At 38.1% G+C, this 24,231-nt stretch overlaps 1 protein-coding gene across 1 annotated transcript; it reads left to right on the plus strand.

Annotated features, from left to right (window-relative positions):
• Window positions 1-306: 306 nt before the first annotated feature.
• On the plus strand, window positions 307-20,269 carry LOC136878761 (F-box/LRR-repeat protein 2). Its single transcript, XM_067152218.2, has 2 exons — window positions 307-427; window positions 18,358-20,269. Exon 2 carries the CDS (start codon window positions 18,361-18,363, stop codon window positions 19,687-19,689), a length of 1,329 nt encoding a protein of 442 aa, XP_067008319.2. The 5' UTR covers window positions 307-427; window positions 18,358-18,360; the 3' UTR covers window positions 19,690-20,269.
• Window positions 20,270-24,231: the final 3,962 nt, after the last annotated feature.

Here is a 24,231-nt window from a genome sequence, read left to right on the forward strand (position 1 = left end):
TATACAAACCGACAGAAAAAAATACTGACAATAAATTGCACAAAATCAACACAACATCACTATTAGTCCGCACATCACAATGTTAAAAGTCCGCCAAGAACAGAACGGAAACCTGACATCTAGCGGCCAAGCCGTGAACACGGTCGGGCCCGTTTTTCAGCGGCAAATTGCTTTCTATTTCCCGGCCTTGTGTATCTTCGAAGGCAACGCCATAGCCGACTGTAGATGGCTCTGGGGTGGACAATCACTGTATGGTTTGCCCTATGTTGGTATACCTGGCGTATTTGCCATCAGCTGATGTAAACTGACAGCTGGCGTGCCTTCGCTTGTTGTGCCCTATGTGACATTTGTCGGATTGCATTTTGGAAATGTCAGGAATCTAATATAGGCTACTGCTCTTCTAGGGTGGAATTGTGCTCTTATACTTGTAAGTTAGAAAGCATTATCATGCTATGAATTCCTAGCCAAATATGTTTTATGCCGTTTTCTTTCTTTTTAAAGCCCGATCTGTCTTGCCATGCGCACCCAGAACATAGCCTATACAGTGACTCGAATAGGAAGTTGAGCGCTAAAATCTTGTGCTAGGTGATTTTTCGGCATCCGTGACGAATATACATTGTTACTTACTCGTTCTATATAATTTTGATCGGAGCGGTGCAAATATAATTGGAGGTGTAGTTTATTAGACATTCCAGAACAGAAGGTACACTGCAATGGACATAGGCTATGACCAATGTCCCACGCCCCCTTAATGAGATTTTAAAAACAAATATCTTTTCACGTGCTAATTATTACTATATATAATGCTTTTGATCAGAGACAAAGCATTTGCAGCATTTCTTCATATAATATCTAATTTGGAACTAAAGTTCTTCAAAAATAAATTTTGAAGTGACAGTGCAGCTATCAACTTTAAATTTGAATAAAAAGTAGGCTATAATAAGAGAAGGAAATAAATAAATAAATAAATAAATAAAATATTATCTTGATTTATCAGTTCAGAGATGTCTATAGAAATGTTTACAAGAAATATTTTGCTAAAGTTTGAAATTCAGAATGGGCTGGACAGTGTGGGCTTTGGGACATATAATATACTTACAGCGCATCAGAATGTAGTAAACATCCTAAAAACAGTATTTATTTGGAGATGTACATGAATAGTGAAGGAAATTTAGGGTCTAAAGTATTCACCGAGGATGAATTTAAAAACTGTTTTTCTGGGATTTTGCAAATTGGAAAAAATATATTTAAAGCACTGGCAATGCTATTTAAGATTATGAGCATTTATAGGATACACAAATTACCACTGAAAGAACATTGCATTACTGTTATTATTTTCATTATTTTTTTTGTTTCAACCATCTGTGGTTCATGTCATTCAACGGACTTCGTTTTCCCACTAACGATATTCATCTCCTTCTTATTCCTTTCTCTTGGTAAGTCCGTGCTTTTCCTATTTAATTATTATCCTTTCATATTTTTAAAGTTATTATATCTATTTTTATTATTATGCTCTAGTAGGTGTAAAGGGATCATAATAATGAATTGTTCATTTGCTAACTTAATTGCATGTAAATAGGTACCTACTACATCATCATCATCATCATCATCATCATCAGTTAGCCTACATAACTTTCAGCCACCTAACAGCTTAAATACAAGAGCCTACATTTGCTTCACAAAAGTCTGGTGCATTCTAAAAGGTCGAGAAATTTTCCGTGGGGACTGGACTTCATGGACCCCTTTTCTGAATACTTTCTTGGTATTGATATCGTTCAAGATTACGCCAAGACTCTTTGGGATATGCAGTTATTAAATAAATATCATACTAATCGTACCTTTTGCAATAACAGAGTTTTTATTGTAATCCACTCGTTCAGTACATTATCTTTTTCTCCTTACCAACCATCATTATGACTACCCCAATAATAAACCGAGCAAGTGGCCGTGTGGTTAGGGTGGCACAGCTGTAAAGTTGCATTCAGGAGATAACGGGTTCAATTAAGGCCATTAACCCCTTCCTTACCAGTCCTAGCACTTTCTATCCCGTCGTTGCCATAAGACCTCTGTGTCAGTACATCGTAAAACCAATTGTAAAAATTTAAAAAGTTCATTGTTATTATTATTGTTATATACATTGTTACATGATTATACAGACAGCACCAGTTATAGTGAAAGCTAATCGGCTTGTACACTTAACCTACGTAACTTTCAGCCACCTAACAGCTTAAATACAAGAGCCTACATTTGCTTCACAAAAGTCTGGTGCATTCTAAAAGGTCGAGAAATTTTCCGTGGGGACTGGACTTCATGGACCCCTCTTCTGAATACTTTCTTGGTATTGATATCGTTCAAGATTACGCCAAGACTCTTTGGGATATGCAGTTATTAAATAAATATCATACTAATCGTACCTTTTGCAATAACAGAGTTTTTATTGTAATCCACCCGTTCAGTACATTATAATGTTGTCACATTTAAAATATCATCATTAATAGACAAGTTATTTGTGGGACATGTTTCACTCAGCCAAATCTGAATTTCGAAGAATGATTATGTTTGTAAACAATGAATCAAGAACTATTGAAAACATTTTTTCACAAATTTAAACTTACTCCATTATAATATCATAAAATACATAATGTTTGGTGACATGCCTTAATAACGTGGCTTAGTAGGAGATATATATTAAAATTGTGGTAGAATGAGTTATTAAGGCATGTCACCAAAAATTCTGAATTTTATGATACTCTAGTAGAGTAAGTTTGTGTTTGTAAAATAGTGGTTTAACGGTTCTTGAGTCAATGTTTACAAACGTAACTATTCTTCGAGATTCAGATTTGGTTGATCCTGTCATAAGTCCAATTATCAAATCGAAGAGATCTTTGAATCTTTATAGACTCTTATCCTTAAGGATATAAAACTTTTTACCAAATCTCATTACAAAGAAATTTTCAAATTTAATTCTTAAGATTGAATTTCACCTCTTTCAAAGATGTTAAACATGCTACTTGTTTTAAGTATTTTAGAATAACTCATTCTACCACAATGGTAACGTATATCTCCTACTAAGCCACGTTATTAAGGCATGTCACCAAACATTATGTATTTTATGATATTCTAATGGAGTAAGTTTAAGTTTGTGAAAAAATGTTTTCAATAGTTCTTGATTCATTGTTTACGAACATAACCATTCTTCGAGATTCAGATTTGGCTGCTGATGCTCTGTAAGGGAGCGAAACATGTCCCACAAATAACTTGTCTATTAATGATGATATTTTAAATGTGACAACATTATAATGTACTGAACAGGTGGATTACAATAAAAACTTCGTTATTGCAAATAACAGATTTCAATACGGATTAAAACATGAGATTAATCACTTGCAATAATCATACCTTTTCAGGATAATGTTGTTTATCTTGACATGATAACTGAGTTGAGGAAAGCATGTCCGCACTTCCTTTTTTTTTTTTTTTTTTAATGTTTTGGGGCAGTTACCTCTGCCTAAACTCCTTGGATGTAGTATTTTTGCACCCAGCTCTTGGCATAGGCAAAATAAAAATGCGGTCTGTGTCTCGTGTGGAAGCTGTTGTAATGAGATTCTGAGCCTGAATGCTGTGGTCTGCCATGCCGCAATACCACTTTCTGGCTCAGTGAAGAAAGCTACTGCTGAACGAGATGGCCGTGCGGTTAGGGGCGCACAGTTGTGAGCTTGCTTTCAGGAGAACCCCGCTGTTGGCAAGTTTTCCACGATTTTCCATTTCCACGCCAAGCAAATGCTGGGGCTGTACTTTAATTAAGGCCATGGTCACTTCCTATCCCATCATTGCCATAAGACCTATCTGTTTCAGTACGACATAAAAAAAACTTGTAAAAAAGAAATAAAGCAACCTTTGGTAGTGCTTTGCAAGGATCCATCCAGCTTCTTGGTCATCAGTGATCTGCGTTTGGGACTGTCGCCCAGGTGGCAGATTTCTTGCCACTTGTGTTCCTAGCTTTTTTGTAAACATTTTCAAAGAACTTGGAAATTTATCAAACATTTCCCGTGATCATTTATCCCACTCTCTTTGTCCTCGTCCTGTACATGAATATTTGCCCCAATTTGTTCTCTTGAATTCCAACTTTATATTGTGATCTTTCCTATTTTTGATGACTCGACACAGACATATAAACAAACAAAGCTGTACAAATCATTATAAATTTACCAAACTTCATTTCATAAATAGAAAAGTTTGTGAACAGGAAAGATAGAAAACATTAAAAATGATTAGTTAATCTCTGAGCTTCCTTTCCTTAGTCTGTAAAAATAAAATTCAACCAAATAGTACTTGCTTGTTATTATGTTGTACTTTCAAGGCATCTTTGTTCAAGCAGTTCACACATTTCCATTGTTGTCCACAAATGATCTTATCTGAACATTGTCATTATCTTCAGAAGAAAGATTGTTGCAAGTGCGTTATCAACTTTGCATGTGATTGAAACAAACACCTGTTGGCATTTGTAGAAAACTTCTTCTCGGGGAACACACTATATCTGCAATATTCATTTGTGGCAGCTGACTGTATATCAGTGACATTCGACTCTAGGATTAGTTTTGGAGTTAATACTCGTGATGTTCCTTACAAGTTCTTGCCCTGACTAAGAAAATATTGCCTTTCAATAATTCAATGTCCACTGATTACTTCTTTGTTTCCTTTCATAGCGTAAATAGCTGCCATCTGGTCCGTTGTATCTGCCTCCCATTTTGTAGGATTCTCATTCAGATTTCAATCCAATCAATCAATCAATCAATCACTATTGATCTGCATTTAGGTCAGTCGCCTAGGTGGCAGATTCCCTATCTGTTGTATTCCTAGCTTTTTCTTAAATCATTGGAAAGAAATTGGAAATTTATTGAACATCTTCCTTGGTAAGTTACTCCAATCCCTAACTCCCCTTCCTATAGACGAATATTTGCCCCAATTTGTCCTCTTGAATTCCAACTTCATCTTCATACTAGCTGCCTCTGTGGATCAGCGGTAGAGTGTCGGCCTCCGGATCCCAAGATAGCGGGTTCAAACCCGGCAGAGGTAGTAGGATTTTTGAAGGGCGGAAAAAAGTCCATTCGACACTCCATGTCGTACGATGTCGGCATGTAAAAGATCTCTGGTGACACATTTGATGTTTACCCGACAAAATTCATTAAATTTCAGCCATAGACGCCCAAGAGAGTTTCGGTTTACTCGGTCTGCCACCTAGTGGGGGCCTAGAGTAAAACGGAACGTCGAAATTGACGAGCAGACAGCCAGATGGCGTCAAATTGAAATGTCTGCACACGGTAGCTGAGGCCATACGATTATTATTATTATTATTATTATTATTATTATTATTATTATTATTATTATTATTATTATTATTATTATTATTATTATTATTATTATTATTATTATCTTCATATTGTGATCTTTCCTACTTTTAAAGACACCATCCAAACTTATTCGTCTACTGATGTCCTCCCACGCCATCTCTCCACTGGCAGCTCTGAACATACCACTTACAAGTAACTATTCTCATTTTGATTCCGTATTGAATATTTGAGATATACATATCACTTAATTAAAAATAGGAGAGGATTTCCACCAATCAATACTTATTTATTGCATATATTAAGCTACAGGACCGGTTTCGACCTCACAAGGTCATCTTCAGCTGAACCATACATACATATTTTTATAATGAAGCTTTGATTAAGATTGTGTTGTTAAAGGAATGCTATATGATGATGATGTACATTTAGTCACATACAAATGGGGCACGTCTTAGCGTGAACTGGCGTATATGTCATTCTGTAAATAAATGCATGGAGTGCTTTTATATATTGTATTTATCTTGTACACACACACACACACACACACACACACACACACACACACACACACACACACACATATAAGTTAGTTTAAGTAAAGGCATATTTTATACACTAATGTTAAGACCTTCAACATAATATTTTAGACATACAGTTGCAATATTGTACAGAATGACATATACGCCAGTTCACGCTAAGACATGCCACATTTGTATGTGACTAAATGTATATCATCATCATATAGCATTCCTTTAACAACACAATCTTAATCAAAGCTTCATTATATAAATATGTATGTATGGTTCAGCTGAAGATGACCTTGTATGTGAGGTCGAAACCGGTCCTGTAGCTTAATATATGCAATAAATAAGTATTGATTGGTGGAAATCCTCTCCTATTTTTAATTGTGCAATTCGTCAATACGGAAATGAAGATTGTAAATTACAATTCATACCACTTAGTCGAGCAGCTCGTCTCCTTTCTCCCAAGTCTTCCCAGCCCAAACTTTGCAACATTTTTGTAACGCTATTCTTTTGTTGGAATTCGCCCAGAACAAATCGAGCTGCTTTTCTTTGAGTTTTTTCCAGTTCTTGAATCAAGTAATCCTGGTAAGGGTCCCATACACTGGAACCATACTCTAGTTGGGGTCTCACCAGAGACAAATATGCTCTCTCCTTTACATCCTTACTACAACCCCTCAATAATTTCATAACCATGTGCAGAGATCTGTACCCTTTATTTACAATCATATTTATGTGATTACCCCAATGAAAATCTTTCCTTATATTAATACCTAGGTATTTACAATAATCCCCATAGGGAACTTTTACCCCATAAATGCAGTAATTAAAACTGAGAAGATTTTTCCTATTTGTGAAACTCTCAACCTGACTTTTATCCCCGTTTATCATCATACCATTGCCTACTGTCCACTATATGAGGAACACCAGGGGAATACCCACGTCCGTGATTAGTACACGCAGGTGAGGAACACCATCGGTTTGCATTGCGTATGAGTGGTGCCATTATGTGAGAAACACCATAGGTCTGTGTTACCTGTGCGACATACAATACTTGTGAGTTGTACCATCATGTGTGGAATACCATGAGTCTATGCTACTTTTGATTAGTACCCCAACATGACAAATACCGTGGTTCCATTTTGCTAGCGATAAGTACTGTGAGGGGCCGCTGACCTGGATTTTGGACCCCTTTAGCCAACAAGCCTCCTCGATTCAGGATTGTGCATTAAAAGTGGTCCCTTGGTCAGTAATACTATTTTTATGTTCGTTTTTGGGTCGGATCAACTTATTGTTTTAAATTCGTATCCCTCCATTCATTCTTCATGACATTTTTTTGAGTCAGTGGATGATTTTGAACTTTTAATTTGTCATTACATTTCGTACCATTAGGGGCCGATGACCTAGATGTTAGGCCCCTTTAAACAACAAGCAGCATCATCATCAAAAATGGAAGTTCCGTTTCAAATACGGACAGCAACAATGGACATTTATTCCGTACGAGACGTTATGGCAGGCTTGTCAACTTCAAATTAATTTCATTTCTAACATTGAAGACAAAAGTTTTGTTTGCAAGAAGTGAGGTCAGTTTGTGTAAATAATGTATATATATTTATATTTTTGCATTTCCCAAATAGTCTTTAAAAGATATTGAGTTCTTCCATATTTACATTTTGTTCAGTTTCTGATTTGAGTTTTGTAATATAGCACGTGATTTTATGGCTGATGAAGTCTCGAATAGAGACGAAACATGTCGCTAAATGTTTTTAATATGTTTTTAATTAAATAGTTCACTTGTCAAGTGACATGTATTGGTTGGGTGGATGGGCAAACATACAAAACAGAATCTCACAGGAGAACTCCTTGAATTTTCTGCTTCCGATTGAATTAAATTTAGTAACAATGGATGCATTGGGGTAAAAATGACATCCCTAAGGAAGTTGGTTTAGAGGTTATTTCTATCTGGAGTTATTGAAAGGAAAACTTCGAGCTCCTCCTTGTAGTTAGGCTACCTGAAAGTGCCTACCTTTTGATGAAATGTAGGACTGAAATTACATTTAAAGATTACCTCTGCTCAGTTCCTGTCAGAACATGCATCTTATCTGAACAAAATAAATAAATAAATATTAATAATACTTATAAATTACCTATAAAATGGAAACTTCGTGAAATGAAGGCACTTGTGGTAGAATCTTCATAATCAAAATGGGTATTCTTCATAATCACCTGTGTTCATCCAAATATCGCTTTGTCTGGTAAGCAGTAGATTTCATTCCTATAGTTTCTTGAGTTCGAAATTCAGATGTTGTAGACCAGTATTTCTCAAACTGTGGGGTACACGAGCAGTCTTCAGGGAAAACATTTAGAAAAATTTAAATATGGAAACAAATAAAAATAAAATTAAATATGTATATATGCAGCCACGCTTCGGTTGAAAGATTTACCTGGATTATGACTACACTAAAGTGCAGGCACACCCATCCCATTGAAATTTTGATGGTTCACAATGTCTGAATTCCAAAATTAATGTTGAGGCTATTATCTAGAGTTTTGTGAAACTTTCCTACAAACAGTTATTGTATTATACTTGGTACAAACATAAACTCCTAAATGTCTTGTGATGTGTTACAGAAATGTATTTCATTGCACAGTCTAGTCTTATTTACAATGTGTATTAAAGGAATGGTTTATAATGAATTAAAATGTCTCAATAATTAGCCAGGTATGCAAGAACTTGGTTTATCCGGCCATCATTAATCCGGATCTCTGGTTTATCGAGATTGAAAATAAGAAAAATTTATTTTTACTTGTAGTGTTTCTTTTATGAGATCAATTCTTCTTGAATGTCTGCTCTGCCAAGGATAGTTAAGGACAGGAATTGGAAGTAAGTCAGCCGCTGTCTATCAAAGGTACCGTCCCGGCATTTGGCTGTAATTGAGAATGGGAAACCGTGCACTCTTCTGAGTTCCTTGAAACATTTGCACGCATTCCCAGATGCTTGGACGTAGATGTGAACGACATAAATGACTTGTTGAAAAAGACTGTAATTCAGGCTACGGCATAATGACAGATGAATAAATGATTGCCTCTTGTTCCTTTGATGGTGAATTCGAAAATGAAACCTGCGCTCTGTGAGAAACAATGACTCTTGGAGATGCAACAATGCAGCTGGACAAACTGATGGTCTTATAAATCCCAGACCGAAAATACACTGGCCGATCTGATCCTTGGATGTTAGTAAAATATCTTTGTGATCGTGCTGTGCGCAAACTTTATGTAAAACAGAAAAGGCTCACACATTATTTTAGTGCACCAAACAGAGTCGTAAATGTAAGAAAAGTGGTTTTTTTTTTTTTTTGTTTGTACAATTGAAAAAGGTATTGCTGTACAACTTATGTTAATATATAATATGAACTGTATTTCTTTTTTACTTTTCCCAGATTATCCAGGTTTTCGATAATACGGATCAGTTCCGGTCTCACTTAATCCGGATAAACGAGTTTCTTGTGTACTCGTGTTTTAAAACCTATAATTTAGGGTTTTTTATGGGGGTACATTGAACTTGTAGCTTTGAATGAGGGGTACAGGTACTATCTCATAATAGTTTGAGAATCTCTATCCTAGACATCAATTTTGACGTATCAAGAAGCTGTAATGTGGTGAAAAACACTTTCATGGTTTGTTTTTGTTGTGATAATAAACTGTTTCTTCATCTACATTACCGTGAGGTGACCTCATCAAATTAAATTTCTGTAATTTATACAAATTATTCAGCTGGTGAGAGATACTGGAGGCGTTGAATGTGGTATGGGCTCTTCTCACGGTGTTCTGTGCTTGATCCAGGCAGATACGCAGTCATGTGGTTTTACAAGTACTTCTTCCACCACTGCTAGGATTGCATGTGATGTTATTGTGATATCATGAACACGCTGCACTACTGCATTTTCTTTGCTGGACTCAACACCTGTCTGTTAGGGAACTTTTCCTGCTGAATTTGCATAACACAGCGAGTATTTTGTCATGCCTCACTCAACTAGAGCAACACCTGTCCGTAACGAGGGTGAGTAATGCCTGCTACTTCCCGTTTCCTTGCCTGAAGAGCACTGTTGTCTGATAGCATCCATTACAAGAGCACTGAAAAAATGGTTTCAGTTATGTGGATTTTTGGGTGATCCACTCACAGGAATGTACTGTGCTTCTTATAGGCTTGGTATGTTCTCTACAGCATACATTGCTTATGCTATTACAAGATATTAGAATTGAAATATATGATGTATTGAATTTGGAGGATTCACTCAATTTTTTGAGATTTGTAAAGTGCTTATGCTAGGCGTGGTCAAAGATAGTACATTAATATTTTTTCTTTTTGCTAAACCATCTGACTTTAACCTTTCACTGTAGACTTAATTTCCTTGACATCGGGTACATGGAAAGAAAAATTTTCAAATGCTGTTAGTGTTTGAGTAGAATTTGTTTATCTCTGAGAGTGCTTAACTATTTAATGTCTCAATTGACAAATAAAAGAGGAGACTACCCGCACGCACACTCTGCTATAAGATGGCGCTGTGTTGCCACGCTGTCAGTTGTACAGCCCTTACAATGGTAACATTTCTTTCAGATTGTTCCAACCCCTCCCACACTGCATAGCAAGTGTTTGTCTTATTATGGTGCTGTGCGTACTTGATACCACTATCACCTTCTTACATTTCTTGGAAACAGGGATAAAAATTGAATTTGATCACGGTGTCCAAATTTATTGCTGTACTAGCTGATGTACCCGTGCTTCGCTACGGAATTTTACATTGTATACAGAATTCTCGGTTAGGTATCAATCAATCAATCAATCAATCAATCAATCAATCAATCAATCAATCAATCAATCAATCAATCACTACTGATCTGCATTTAGGGCAGTCGCCCAGGTGGCAGATTCCCTACCTGTTGTTTTCCTAGCCTTTTCTTAAATCATTGCAAAGAAATTGGAAATTTATTGAATATCTTCCTTGGTAAGGTATTCCAATCCCTAACTTCGCTTCCTATAAACGAATATTTGCCCCAATTTGTCCTCTTGAATTCCAACTTTATCTTCATATTGTGATCTTTCCTACTTTTAAAGATACCACTCAAACATTCGTTTACTGATGTCCTCCCATGCCATCTCTCCACTGACAACTCGGAACATACCACTTAGTCGAGCACCTCGTCTCCTTTCTCACAAGTCTTCCCAGCCAAAACATTGCAACATTTTTGTAACACTACTCTTTTGTCGGAAATCGCCCAGAACAAATCGAGCTGCTTTCCTTTGGATTTTTTCCAGTTCTTGAATCAAGTAATCCTGGTGAGGGTCCCATACACTGGAACCATACTCTAGTTGGGGTCTCACCAGAGACAAATATGCTCTCTCTTTTACATCCTTACTACAACCCCTAAATACCCCAATAACCATGTGCAGAGTTCTGTACTCTTCATTTACAATCATATTTATGTGATTACCCCAATGAAGATCATTCCTTAGTACGCGTAGTGTATGCGTTGTGAGCAAGATTGTATTGAATTGCATAGCTCTTAACGTTACCCTAGAAACGCGACGGGGAAGTCACCAAACGTCTTTTTTATATGAAGACTGAATTACGGAATTTTCATTGTAATGGTAGGCCAGCTTGCCTACCATCAGTGACAATCAGGTTGGGAAGTTTTCATTATAATGGTAGACACTCACTCTCCCCCTTCATTTTTACATCCTTAGAAAGACTGTCTTAGTGGTTTTCCCAACTGAAATGAACAGACGTCATTGCAATGACGTCAGTAGGAATGGCGCTATTAAATGCAGTGCTTTCATATGAAATACTCGATCAAATGAAAAACCACACATTTTCTCACTTTTAACGAATAGGTCTACGCTACCGATCTAACAGTCCAAAGTTCCAGAGTTGGAATGACAGCCGTGATCCGTGAACAATCTACGTCTTTTTTTCGGCGGGGAGTGGGTCGAAAGTGAAGACTCCCAGGGCAAAAACTATGCCCTTTTACTAATCTGTTTCCAAGGAGTACCCGATGAGTCAGAAAATCTTAATTCACTACACTGTCGGCCGAAAAATCTATCTGACTTGGAGGCAAATTTTTCCTCTTCACTGGTAATTTGCAATACAATGAATGTAGAATTTAATAGAAGTGAAGGGGAGGAAGCTTTTCTTAAGAAACGGCTCTTTTCAGGGTTGAATTTTGAGTTACTTAGTGAATTGTAGTACTACAATTTGGAATAGGCCTAAATTGTTATTTTAGACCGGGCCATATTACTCCTACTGCTACTACAATTACTATTACTGAGCCTCTGCCTTATGTATGCACACTGCTCATTCAAAACAGTAGGGATCGAATAGCTGGAATACTATGATGAACCAATGTGTTAGATATAAGCTGTATCAGAAAAGGTATGAACCAGAGGAATGGCATGCTAAAGAAGAAAGTTTTCTAACTCCCCAGCTATTTCCCGCCAATATTCAGTCAGGCTGTTATACTCGGTACGCAGCAGTAGTCCCGACTATCGGAGTTGAGAGGCAGCAAAAGAGACAAAGAACATCACAACAATGGTCAATGTAATGTTATTGTTGATCAATGTTATGCGCTTTCGATATTGTAGGCCTTCACAATTAAGTATTTATTTATTTTCCACCTAGTCGATACAATGATTGCTTAAGGCAATTTTTAATGGTCAAAAGTGGTACATGTTTCGTATATTATCAACATCTTCAGCCACATAACACTGTTTAGATGAAAAATATATAAAATTGACAAAGTAATGCTTTAGAGGAAGTGTCCTTAAAATTAACATAAGATTGACAAGATTAAAACAAACAAATAACTCAAGAGAAAATATATGAATTATTTCTACAATAGAAAGCAGTCGTCAAGGAAACACTTGTACAATATTCCATAGAGAAATTGTCCTAATAAATATTCTTTTCTTAATAATTCATGAAAAAAGATCAATTTATACATTAAAAATTATACAATTTATAAGTAATTATCGAAATGAAGAAATCCTGATATCACAGTGTGGCTCTTATTATTAATGTAGATGAAAATATAACTAATTCCTATTTGTCAAATCTTGTTAAGCCTGCTTTCCTTTGGAACAGTAACTCCTGTCATTCTTTCACAGTTTTGCGCCGGGTGTAATATTGATGATGCGTTCTTCCTTGCTCTTGCACCTGAGGAGGTGGAGGAGCGGGGGATATAGGTGTGTCAAGAACTTCCTTGCTGTCACCTATAGCTTCAACTGAGGAGGAATAAGCTGTAGGGCTATCTGTAGGTGGAGAAATTCCAATTCTTTTTTCGTGATCCTTCTCAATCATTTTCAAATATACTAGAATTTGATAATATAATGGATTCTTATATTCTACAGCCTCATTAAGGTTATCATTTTTCTTTACAAGTTGGTCTAGATGAATGTACAGGTCTTCATATGTGTTCATTAAGCTGCCCTTTTTTAATCTTTTTATGATGGTCAGGTCTTGTTCTATGTTGGTAAATTTATGACCTGTGGCCGTCATGTGTGATCCCATTGCTGAGCTCATAAATTTACCAACATAGAACAAGACCTGACCATCATAAAAAGTTAAAAAAGGGCAGCTTAATGAACACATATGAAGACCTGTACATTCATCTAAACCAACTTGTAAAGAAAAATGATAACCTTAATGAGGCTGTAGAATATAAGAATCCATTATATTATCAAATTCTAGTATATTTGAAAATGCTTGAGAAGGATCACGAAAAAAGAATTGGAATTTCTCCACCTACAGATAGCCCTACAGCTTATTCCTCCTCAGTTGAAGCTATAGGTGACAGCAAGGAAGTTCTTGACACACCTATATCCCCCGCTCCTCCACCTCCTCAGGTGCAAGAGCAAGGAAGAACGCATCATCAATATTACACCCGGCGCAAAACTGTGAAAGAATGACAGGCGTTACTGTTCCAAAGGAAAGCAGGCTTAACAAGATTTGACAAATAGGAATTAGTTATATTTTCATCTACATTAATAAGAGCCGCACTGTGATATCAGGATTTCTTCATTTCGATAATTACTTATAAATTGTATAATTTTTAATTTATAAATTGATCTTTTTTCATGAATTATTAAGAAAAGAATATTTATTAGGACAATTTCTCTATGGAATATTGTACAAGTGTTTCCTTGACGACTGCTTTCTATTGTAGAAATAATTCATATATTTTCTCTTGAGTTATTTGTTTGTTTTAATCTTGTCAATCTTATGTTAATTTTAAGGACACTTCCTCTAAAGCATTACTTTGTCAATTTTATATATTTTTCATCTAAACAGTGTTATGTGGCTGAAGATGTTGATAATATACGAAACATGTACCACTTTTGACCATTAAAAATTGCCTTAAGCAATCATTGTATCGACTAGGTGGAAAATAAATAAATACTTAATTGTGAATCTATTGAAGTGCGATACGGACCATGAAGCTGATTTTATGTAATTGTAGGCCTTCACATTTAGTTTCCTCCCGACTCTGAAATACCACTCTTAACATAGTCGGTACGGTAAAACTGAATAAAAAATAAATGATCGGAAATTGTGTTCTCTATAACTTTTGTTATTCAATACTTTTCAATAGGTCCAATAACATAGGTATTTAAAAATGACATTAAAGGCGCCTTCCCCTAAACTACAATTTCATCCTGGGTGAATATATTTGCTTATAGCTTAGACTGTTGTTTCTTTTTCCCTGACTCTATATACCCATTTTCATTCAATTCTGTTAATCCATTTTCTCTTGGCTCGGCGTTGATATGGACTTAGCAACAAAATTACAAATTCATGAATATCTGTGTTATCATAGTCGGTACGGTAAAAATGTATAAGACATAAATGGTAGGAAATTTAATTTTATATAACTTTAGTTATGTAGTATTTATCGATACGACTACTAATAATATAAACATTTGAGAATTAAATGTTAGGCCTTCCCCTAAACTACCATTTCACTCAGCGTGAATAAAATGATTTATAGCCTAGATTGTAGCGGCTCATTCTCCGACTTTGCATACCGATTTTCATTAAATTCCCTTTAGCCGTTTTCTAGTGATGCGTGTACATACATACAGACAGATAGACAGACAGACAGACAGACAGACAGACAGACAGACAGAAATTACGGAAAAGTAAAAACTGCATTTCCTTGTTATTGGGGACATGACCGATACAGAAATACCATTCTTTTCAAATTCTGAGCAATGTACAGACAAAACTCTTATTTTATATATATAGATTTGTCTCTTCCTTTATATTGCCTCAGTTCTTTAGCAACTGAGTTTTTTTTTGAAAATACTGCCAGGCTTTTTCCTACATCCTACAACAAATCTCCATGGCCAAAATATGCAGAGACTTTTATTGCACTGTGTTGAAATCTTGAGGCTGTATTTGGCAGGTTGTAATGTATAGTACCAGCTTGCCCCGCATAGTGTGCCTGCCTCTTATCCGGAGGCTCCAGGATCGATTCCCGGCCAGATGAGGGATTTTTACCTGGTTGTGTCTCCTGGTTCAAGTTTCACCCAGCCTGGGGAGCTGTCAGACGGTGAGATAGCGGTTCCAGTCTAGAATAATGACTCAGAGGATTCATCGTGCCGACCAGATGACACCTCGTAATCTGCAGGTCTTCGAGCTTGGTTGGCCAAGACCCTTTGGGGCTAAATAATCTACACAGAGGTAATAGCTTAGAGGTAGACAGAAGAAATAATTTATAACCAATGTATTCAAATATCGGTCAACAAGTCCAAATATATGCATGGGGCCAATGACCTTCGATGTTAGGCCCCTTAAAACAAGCATTATCATCAGTATATGCACGTTAAGATCCAAAAGTGACATTATTTAAATGATTATAAAATGGGAAAATAAATTATTTAACTGAAAAGGCCCAACTAGGGCTCACTAATATGTACTGTATTGAACAGGTGAGTTGAGCTTTGGCAATTTCTTTGTAAGAAATTTTGTCTGACTGTTATGAATGCGTGCCTGAGCTTTGCTCATCTCCTGGTGCACAGTCGCAGTACCTAGCTGCACAATTTGTATGTGATGGTATCACATGATGTACCACATTCTTCACTTCCTGTCAGTCAACATGTGTGGTTCACATCCCGGACAGTTGACTTAGGCAACCTGAGAAGTAGTATCAATATAATGGTCCGTTATTGGACATTATAAATTTTCCAGCTAACTCATTCCTGGTTTCCAGCTTTTCGCCCTAGTGAGCTAAGCTGGGCTTATCAGTTGGTGCAGAGACTTGCATCGCACTGTGTTGAAATCTTGAGGCTGTATAATACCACTTGTAGTTACTGGAATGTCACACAGATTGCAACACAAGAGAATCTGTCTTGAGAACTGTTTGAGATTCACAGAAACATCAAACAAATTCTTACCAAGACAACCTGCCAAATACAGCCTCAAGATTTTAACACAGTGCAATGCAAGTCTCTGCACCAACTGATGAGCCCAGCTTAGCTCACTAGGGCAAAACGCTGGCAAACAGGAATGAGTTAACTGGAAAATTTATCATGTCCAATAACGGACCATTTATATTGGTGTTATAAATTTACTCATTTGGGACAAATATTTCAGGTTCCCTATGGGAATCAACATCTATAGCAACCTGAGAAGGATAGAAATGGCTCTGACTGATCTGGCAACCAATAACCATTCCCTTTTTGAAGTTGCTCCACCCATTCTGTAGGTATCTAATAACATGGAACAGTATCAAACCCTCAGCCATCTTTTATAGCAGGAGCATTCGTGGTGACATCACCGCTCTAGGTGTACAGACGGCATCCAGATACTTCTCTTCAGATGGTGTATATGGGGCATTCAAATGAAAACTGAACACACGTGACCACGGAATGGTTTTATTCTAAAGTAATTTCCATAGGCGTTAATACAATTATCCCACTGGGAGACGAGACTATCAATTCCAGTTTTGTAGAAAGAGATTCACAACCACACCCGCTGTTGCACTTCCTGATCCAAATGAAACCTATGTCAATGAATGTTTTTCTTCCTCCGTGGTGCCCAGACTCGGCTATGACTCTAACATCAGGTTTATGGCCAACTGTTCAATACTATATCATGCAATGTTTACATTACATTCTTAATTTTCGGCCTTGACTAGGCCATCATCAGCCATAACATAAAATCAAATGACAAAAAACATGCACAAACCCACATGACATTAAAAGTTAATAAATGAACTTTGTGCACTGCATGTAAAATTAAATTAAAATAAGATTTTAAAGATGCATTGCATCACTTTAAGATGTTAGTGCTTCTAGTTAAAATATTCTTGAAAATGCTGATGGGAATTGTCGAAAACGGCACACAAAGAATGCACCCTGCATTCTATGAACTGCCAGTTAATGCAGGGTGCATTCTGTGAACTGCCAATTAATGCACCCTGCATTCTATGAACTGCCAGTTAATGCAGGGTGCATTCTATGAACTGCCAGTTAATGCAGGGTGCATTCTATGAACTGCCAGTTAATGCAGGGTGCGTTCTATGAACTGCCAGTTAATGCAGGGTGCGTTCTATGAACTGCCAGTTAATGCAGGGTGCGTTCTATGAACTGCCAGTTAATGCAGGGTGCGTTCTATGAACTGCCAGTTAATGCAGGGTGCGTTCTATGAACTGCCAGTTAATGCAGGGTGCGTTCTATGAACTGCCAGTTAATGCAGGGTGCATTCTATGAACTGCAATGAAATATATCTTTGTGTGCTGTTTCCGACAATCTCCATCAGTATTTTGAAGAATATTTTAATTAGAAGCACTAACAATTTAACGTGATGCAACACATGTTTATAGTCTTATTTTAATTTCATTTTACGTGTTGTGCACATAGTTCATTCATTCATTTTCTTTTTATGTCATATATGCTGTGCATTTGTTTTTTGTCATTTGATGTATTTGTACAATTTTATGTAATGGCTGATGATGGCCTAGTCAAGGCCGAAAATAGTTCCAACCAAGATTAAGAATGTATTGCAAACATTGCATGATATAGTATTGAACAGTTGGACCATATAAACATAATTATCATTGTGATCACAATTCAATATGGATCAAATACCATGAAGTTTATATCCTATGACTATCACATCAGGAGTAAAGGCTCGATGGGCCTGTCCTATGCCACTCGTGCACACTCGTCATGGACATGCAGTGTTCGCCATACTCCAGCCCCCTCAGTCACCAGAAAACGAACCACGTTTCTCCGCTCTTCTTTGCTTGCCTCCATTTCTACAGCTCGATGAACACACGAGACCAGTCCGCGCACCTGTGAGTTGTCTCCTACCACAGCGATGGCAGAATGTGTGTTCTGTTTTCATTTGACTGCTGCTTGTATTTATGCCCAATGTTCTACATGTACCTTTCCCGACATATATATAACCTATTAACTTCTCTTATAGGAAATGGAGGCTACCATGATCTCCATGGCTGAAACCATTCCAGATGAGGTTTTGGAGAGAATATTCTTTTACTGTCCGTATGAGGATTTAGTCCAATCTGTCCAGCATGTCAGCACTCGTTGGAGGCAAGTAGTGCAGTCTGTCCATCTCTGGAAAGATATAGTGTACTGTCCAAGAACGGAAGCCAGCGACAAACGCATCGTGGACATGTTGAAAATGTCCCCCAAGTTACAGGCGGTGGTCTTTAGAAGTGCACATAGTGAAGAAGTTCTTCAAGCCTTGACTGAGAATTGTGCTGAACTGAAGAAATTAGAAATATGTGGATTTCAGTGTGTAACCAAGGTGTTCTTAAGGAGCTTACTTGAAAAGTGTCCGAAACTTGAAGACCTGAGGATTCCTGACTCAGTTTTGTCTGATCCTGAAATGGGTGAAATTGTTGGAAAATTCAAATACTTAAAAACTTTACATTGCGCAATAAATTTAAAGACGGACAGTTACACCCACCTGAAACCAATTGCAGATCACTGCGAGAAACTGGAATATTTTGAATTTCGGAACATCAGATTTAAAGTGTTTGATCTTCGTGATCTTATATGGATGAGGAGAGAATTGCTTCACACTCTCGGTGTCCGTTGTTGTAATGAGACTGGGCAGTGCGTTCTTCCGATTATATCTCACTGTAAACCGACTGCCTTAAAGTCTTTATACTTGTATGGTTACTGCAGTTGTCGGTATGAAAGTAAAGCGGAGCATCTCGGCAGACTGAATTCTGTGACAGCTCTTACGTTAGAAGGTTTACGATATGTACATTCTGATGATATCATTACCATATTTAGAAAAGGTAATCTGAGACAGTTAAGAGAGTTGCACATTTATGCCAGTTATTATTATAACGATTCTGTTACTGATGCTATTATTGAAAACTGCCCGCTACTTCAAAACCTAACTCTAGATTTCTGTAAACAACTGACTAATGCAAGTTTACTAAATATGCACAAGTTTAAAGATCTCAAGTATCTCACAATATTTCAAAATTTTGAAATAACTGACACAGGATTATTGTATTTGCAAAAGTTGAAAAAATTGAAATCTTTGAGTATTGGAGGTTGTAAGTGCATAAAACATCTGGGGTTGGAGTTAAATGCAAGCTATGTTGGACTAGAAATTTTAAATCTTCGTTACCAGGATGTTGAACTCTTTCCATGGCGTCAAGTTCCAGTTTGCATGAAACGGCTTAGATGGGTTGATCTGAACAGATGTGTAAATGTAGATTCTTGTGCCTTAGATAAACTCAGAAAGCAAATGCCACATTTGAGAGTGAGTACAGATTAGTGTTTGTTATCTTTCAACTGACACCAGTCTTCCTAAGAGCAATCTTCTTCTTAAACAAAATAAGGAATCTTATTTATCGGTTGTTGATTTTTAACAGCCTTAAATTTGTACAAGTTATCTACAGAATCATCCAGTAAGCTTTCGTTCACAGCCAGTGGTAGCAAAGCTCTTTCTACGCCTTTGAGTCATCTCGATGTTGTCTTTCAGTTTCTCAAATTGGGCTGAGTAGCTCACACACTTGCAGTTTCGATCCTCGTTCAGTCTGGCGGTATTTGAAGGTGCTAGGTGTCAGTAGATTTACTGGTATGTAAAAGAACTGGTGCAGGAATAAATTCCGGCACCTCAGCGTCTCTGAAAACCGTAAAGTAGTTAGTGGGGCGTAAAACAAATGTATATACGACAGAAAAAACAATCGCTGGGGGTTAAATTTAGGGATTGTGAACTCCCTGTACGAGTCCTGCTGAAGGAACATGTATTCTCTCAGATGTAGCAGTAATTAAGCAAAACAAGTTACAAAATATTTTGCACTAATAATTCTTTCCTGAAAGAAATTGAGTCCATTGTTCTATCTCCGCTAATTGCGCAGCATAAAGGGGTTTCTCCTGGAGTGGATTGGGTTTTCTGGCTCTCCTGTAACATGAACCCTGCTTCATTTGAAAACCAAATATGATGGGGCATGCACTTGTTTCAAAATGCATTTGCAGAATCTTATCCTACAGACATGATGACCCAGCTTAAGTTTGTGCACCACAGTAACTTTATTGGACTTAAACCCAAGTAACTTTGTAACCGTAAGACATAACCTTTCACTGAGAGAGAAGGCTGTGAGATTTGATGTGCAATGTCATGAAAATAACCACCGTGTGTTGCCTTCTTTGCTTCTTATTTTGAGCTCTGCCTGTTGTTAATGCTATATGGCCAAACTACTTAAAATGGTTTTTCTCTCGTGTGCCAGAATGATTTAGACTCTGAGTTGTGCCAGGTTTTGCTCTGTTGTATACAATATATAATTTGGAAAATCCACTTTATGGCATGCAATCTGTCAACAGCTGAGTGCGTGTGCTTACGAAACATTGTCCCTAGATAGTACCGCTTATTACTAACAAAAGATAAGGAAATTTATTGGTAGATAAAGAAAGTAAGGCTACATGACTAAAGTGTGTAGCAAAGTATGGATCTACCAAGAGGAGCGTAGTGTCACGCACCTGGGAAATTCTCTTCAGATTTGCTTGAGCAGGGTCTGCACGGACATAACGAACCAATGTGATGCTATCTAGCAACGAAAGTAGAATTCTGCTGGAGCACATACTATGGCTGAGTTAGACGTGGAGCCTGTCCTTCAGGAATGAACCTTCTCAGGTGGTATCATACGTGGAGTGAACTCATGACCTTTATCCAGCTTCTACCATAGAAAAGCCTAGTTGGAACCCAGATACCTCTGGTTAGAGAATGATAACAGTCGCAAGATATAAATTATAGCAGAGACATTGGCGCACAGTAGAAATCACCAGGGTATAAAGTTAGGTCTGAGAATTTCCAATAAAGTCAGCAATTCAACACTGGAATTGAACCCGCTTAGCCTATCTTAAAGAACTCTACTTAGGGAATACCAAGCTACTAAATGATGATAGAATCAGCAAAACAATGGCGGTTCAATAAAACTAGAGAAAATTAGGACCATAGGTCACACAAAACAAATTAAAATCACATACGAAACCTTAAATATACCTTTTGTATTCAGGCACAGATATTTGAATACATCAATATTAATTCATACACGCGCATTCTGCTCACCCATAAAGTTAGCAGCAACTTCCAAATAGCTCCGAGCAACAGAAATCGCAACATAACTGTCCTAACACATACAGAGATACAAGTCCCGACAAATTTCAGAACACATCAGCCCGAGAGGTAGGCTCGAGGAAAGGGCGTCATTCAAACACCGGGCCAAAGATTATCGCCGCATCCCAAGATAAAGGAAGGTGATGCAACAGCTGGACCAATCGCAAAGACATCAAATGGGATGACCCAGCCAGGATCACGCACCAGTAAGATTGAGGCTGCAACAATATCAAAATGGAGAGACATGTGCACAAAAACTTTCAATGGTGTTTTGCATAATATTAAAGCTAAAATCAAGAAATTAGGAGCCAGAAAAGAAAATTTACACGGAGATCAAAATAATAAATGTGAATGAAAAGAACAGAAACAACAGGAGTGGGAAGTGTCACACGGTCCATCAGTCGCACGTAAAGAGAGGTGCTGTCGTCAAACACCAAACCAGAGAAATGATATTACAGTAGCCTCATCCCGTAGAACAGGATGTCCCTGCAAGGACATATCAATAATCAAAACTTACCGAGGAAAATAGCTTTCGATATTAAAATTTATCATTATTATCTAAACCAATTTTGTCTTGAAGAGATACAGTGAGGTCCTCACTTGAGGCAGGCAACGGAGATAATCACTAGAGAGATCCCAGACACAGAGAGCGAAAATAGTAGCCAAAACAAAAGTTTGTAATGTCCAGACCCACTTACACGCATGTCTCTGCACAACAGGGAAGTTTTTGGGCTGGGCTAACCACAACATACAAGAGAACTTCAAGAAATAAAACTCAAAAATACTCTCCCAATGAGAAGTCTTAAAACAGATGTGCTAAAGGATGGGAAACAAGAATTGAAGACATGACCTTGAAACCAAAGGAACCGGGCACTGAAAGTGAACCAAAGGAACCGGGCACTGAAAGTGATCAACTCAAGAAATTACTTATTGAAACAGTGTGACCGTCAGATCTCAACCTACTACGTCTCAATAAGAAAAATGTGCCAAGAAAAGAGAGAGTGCTGCTATCTATTGGATGGTATGATATAGTTGAAATAATGTTTACGTTCCTGCTTTCACGGCCTGTAATTGTAGGCATGATAACACACATTTGGGCTAATGCCGTGTTAGAAAACGAGTTGAAATTCTTCACGTTTCGCACAGAACTTTGCTCTGCGTCTTCAGAAGAAAATCTCGACTGATTACGAGAAAGACTTCTCGAATTCTGAGAATGCTTTACCGTTGGTCCACAGCAAGTGGTACTGTCTACTTCTAGCATATTCGTCCCTGCACGTGCTGTGTCATCAGCTCCCACTTGGTACTGTCTACTTGTAGCACATTCGTCCCTGTACACACAGTGTCATCAGCTCCCACTTGGTACTGTCTACTTCTAGCACATTCGTCCCTGTACATACAGTGTCGTCAGCTCTCACATGGTACTTTCTACTTCTAGCACATTCGTCCCTGTACACACAGTGTCGTCAGCTCCCACTTGGTACTTTCTACTTCTAGCACATTCGTCCCTGTACACACAGTGTCGTCAGCTCCCACTTGGTACTTTCTACTTCTAGCACATTCGTCCCTGTACACACAGTGTCGTCAGCTCCCACATGGTACTTTCTACTTCTAGCACATTCGTCCCTGTACACAGAGTGTCGTCAGCTCCCACTTGGTACTGTCTACTTCTAGCACATTCGTCCCTGCACGTGCTGTGTCGTCAGCTCCCACTTGGTACTGTCTACTTCTAGCACATTCGTCCCTGCACGTACTGTGTCGTCAGCTCCCACTTAGTACTGTCTACTTCTAGCACATTCGTCCCTGCACATGCTGTGTCGTCAGCTCCCACTTGGTACTGTCCACTTCTAGCACATTCGTCCCTGCACGTGCTGTGTCGTCAGCTCCCACTTGGTACTTTCTACTTCTAGCACATTCGTCCCTGTACAGAGAGTGTCATCAGCTCCCACTTGGTACTGTCTACTTCTAGCACATTCGTCCCTGTACAGAGAGTGTCATCAGCTCCCACTTGGTACTGTCTACTTCTAGCACATTCGTCCCTGCACGTGCTGTGTCGTCAGCTCCCACTTGGTACTTTCTACTTCTAGCACAATCGTCCCTGTACACAGGGTGTCGTCAGCTCCCACATGGTACTTTCTACTTCTAGCACGTTCGTCCCTGTACACAGAGTGTCGTCAGCTCCCACATGGTACTTTCTACTTCTAGCACGTTCGTCCCTGTACACACAGTGTCGTCAGCTCCCACATGGTACTTTCTACTTCTAGCACAATCGTCCCTGTACACACAGTGTCATCAGCTCCCACTTGGTACTGTCTACTTCTAGCACATTTGTCCCTGTACACACAGTGTCGTCAGCTCCCATATGGTACTTTCTACTTCTAGCACATTCGTCCCTGTACACAGAGTGTCATCAGCTCCCACTTGGTACTGTCTACTTCTAGCACATTCGTCCCTGTACACACAGTGTCGTCAGCTCCCACATGGTACTTTCTACTTCTAGCACATTCGTCCCTGTACACACAGTGTCGTCAGCTCCCACTTGGTACTTTCTACTTCTAGCACATTCGTCCCTGTACACAGAGTGTCATCAGCTCCCACTTGGTACTTTCTACTTCTAGCACATTCGTCCCTGCACGTGCTGTGTCGTCAGCTCCCACATGGTACTTTCTACTTCTAGCACATTCGTCCCTGTACACAGAGTGT

This window comes from Anabrus simplex, chromosome 8 (genome assembly GCF_040414725.1).
Source record: "Anabrus simplex isolate iqAnaSimp1 chromosome 8, ASM4041472v1, whole genome shotgun sequence".
Taxonomy (NCBI): Eukaryota; Metazoa; Arthropoda; class Insecta; order Orthoptera; family Tettigoniidae; genus Anabrus; species Anabrus simplex.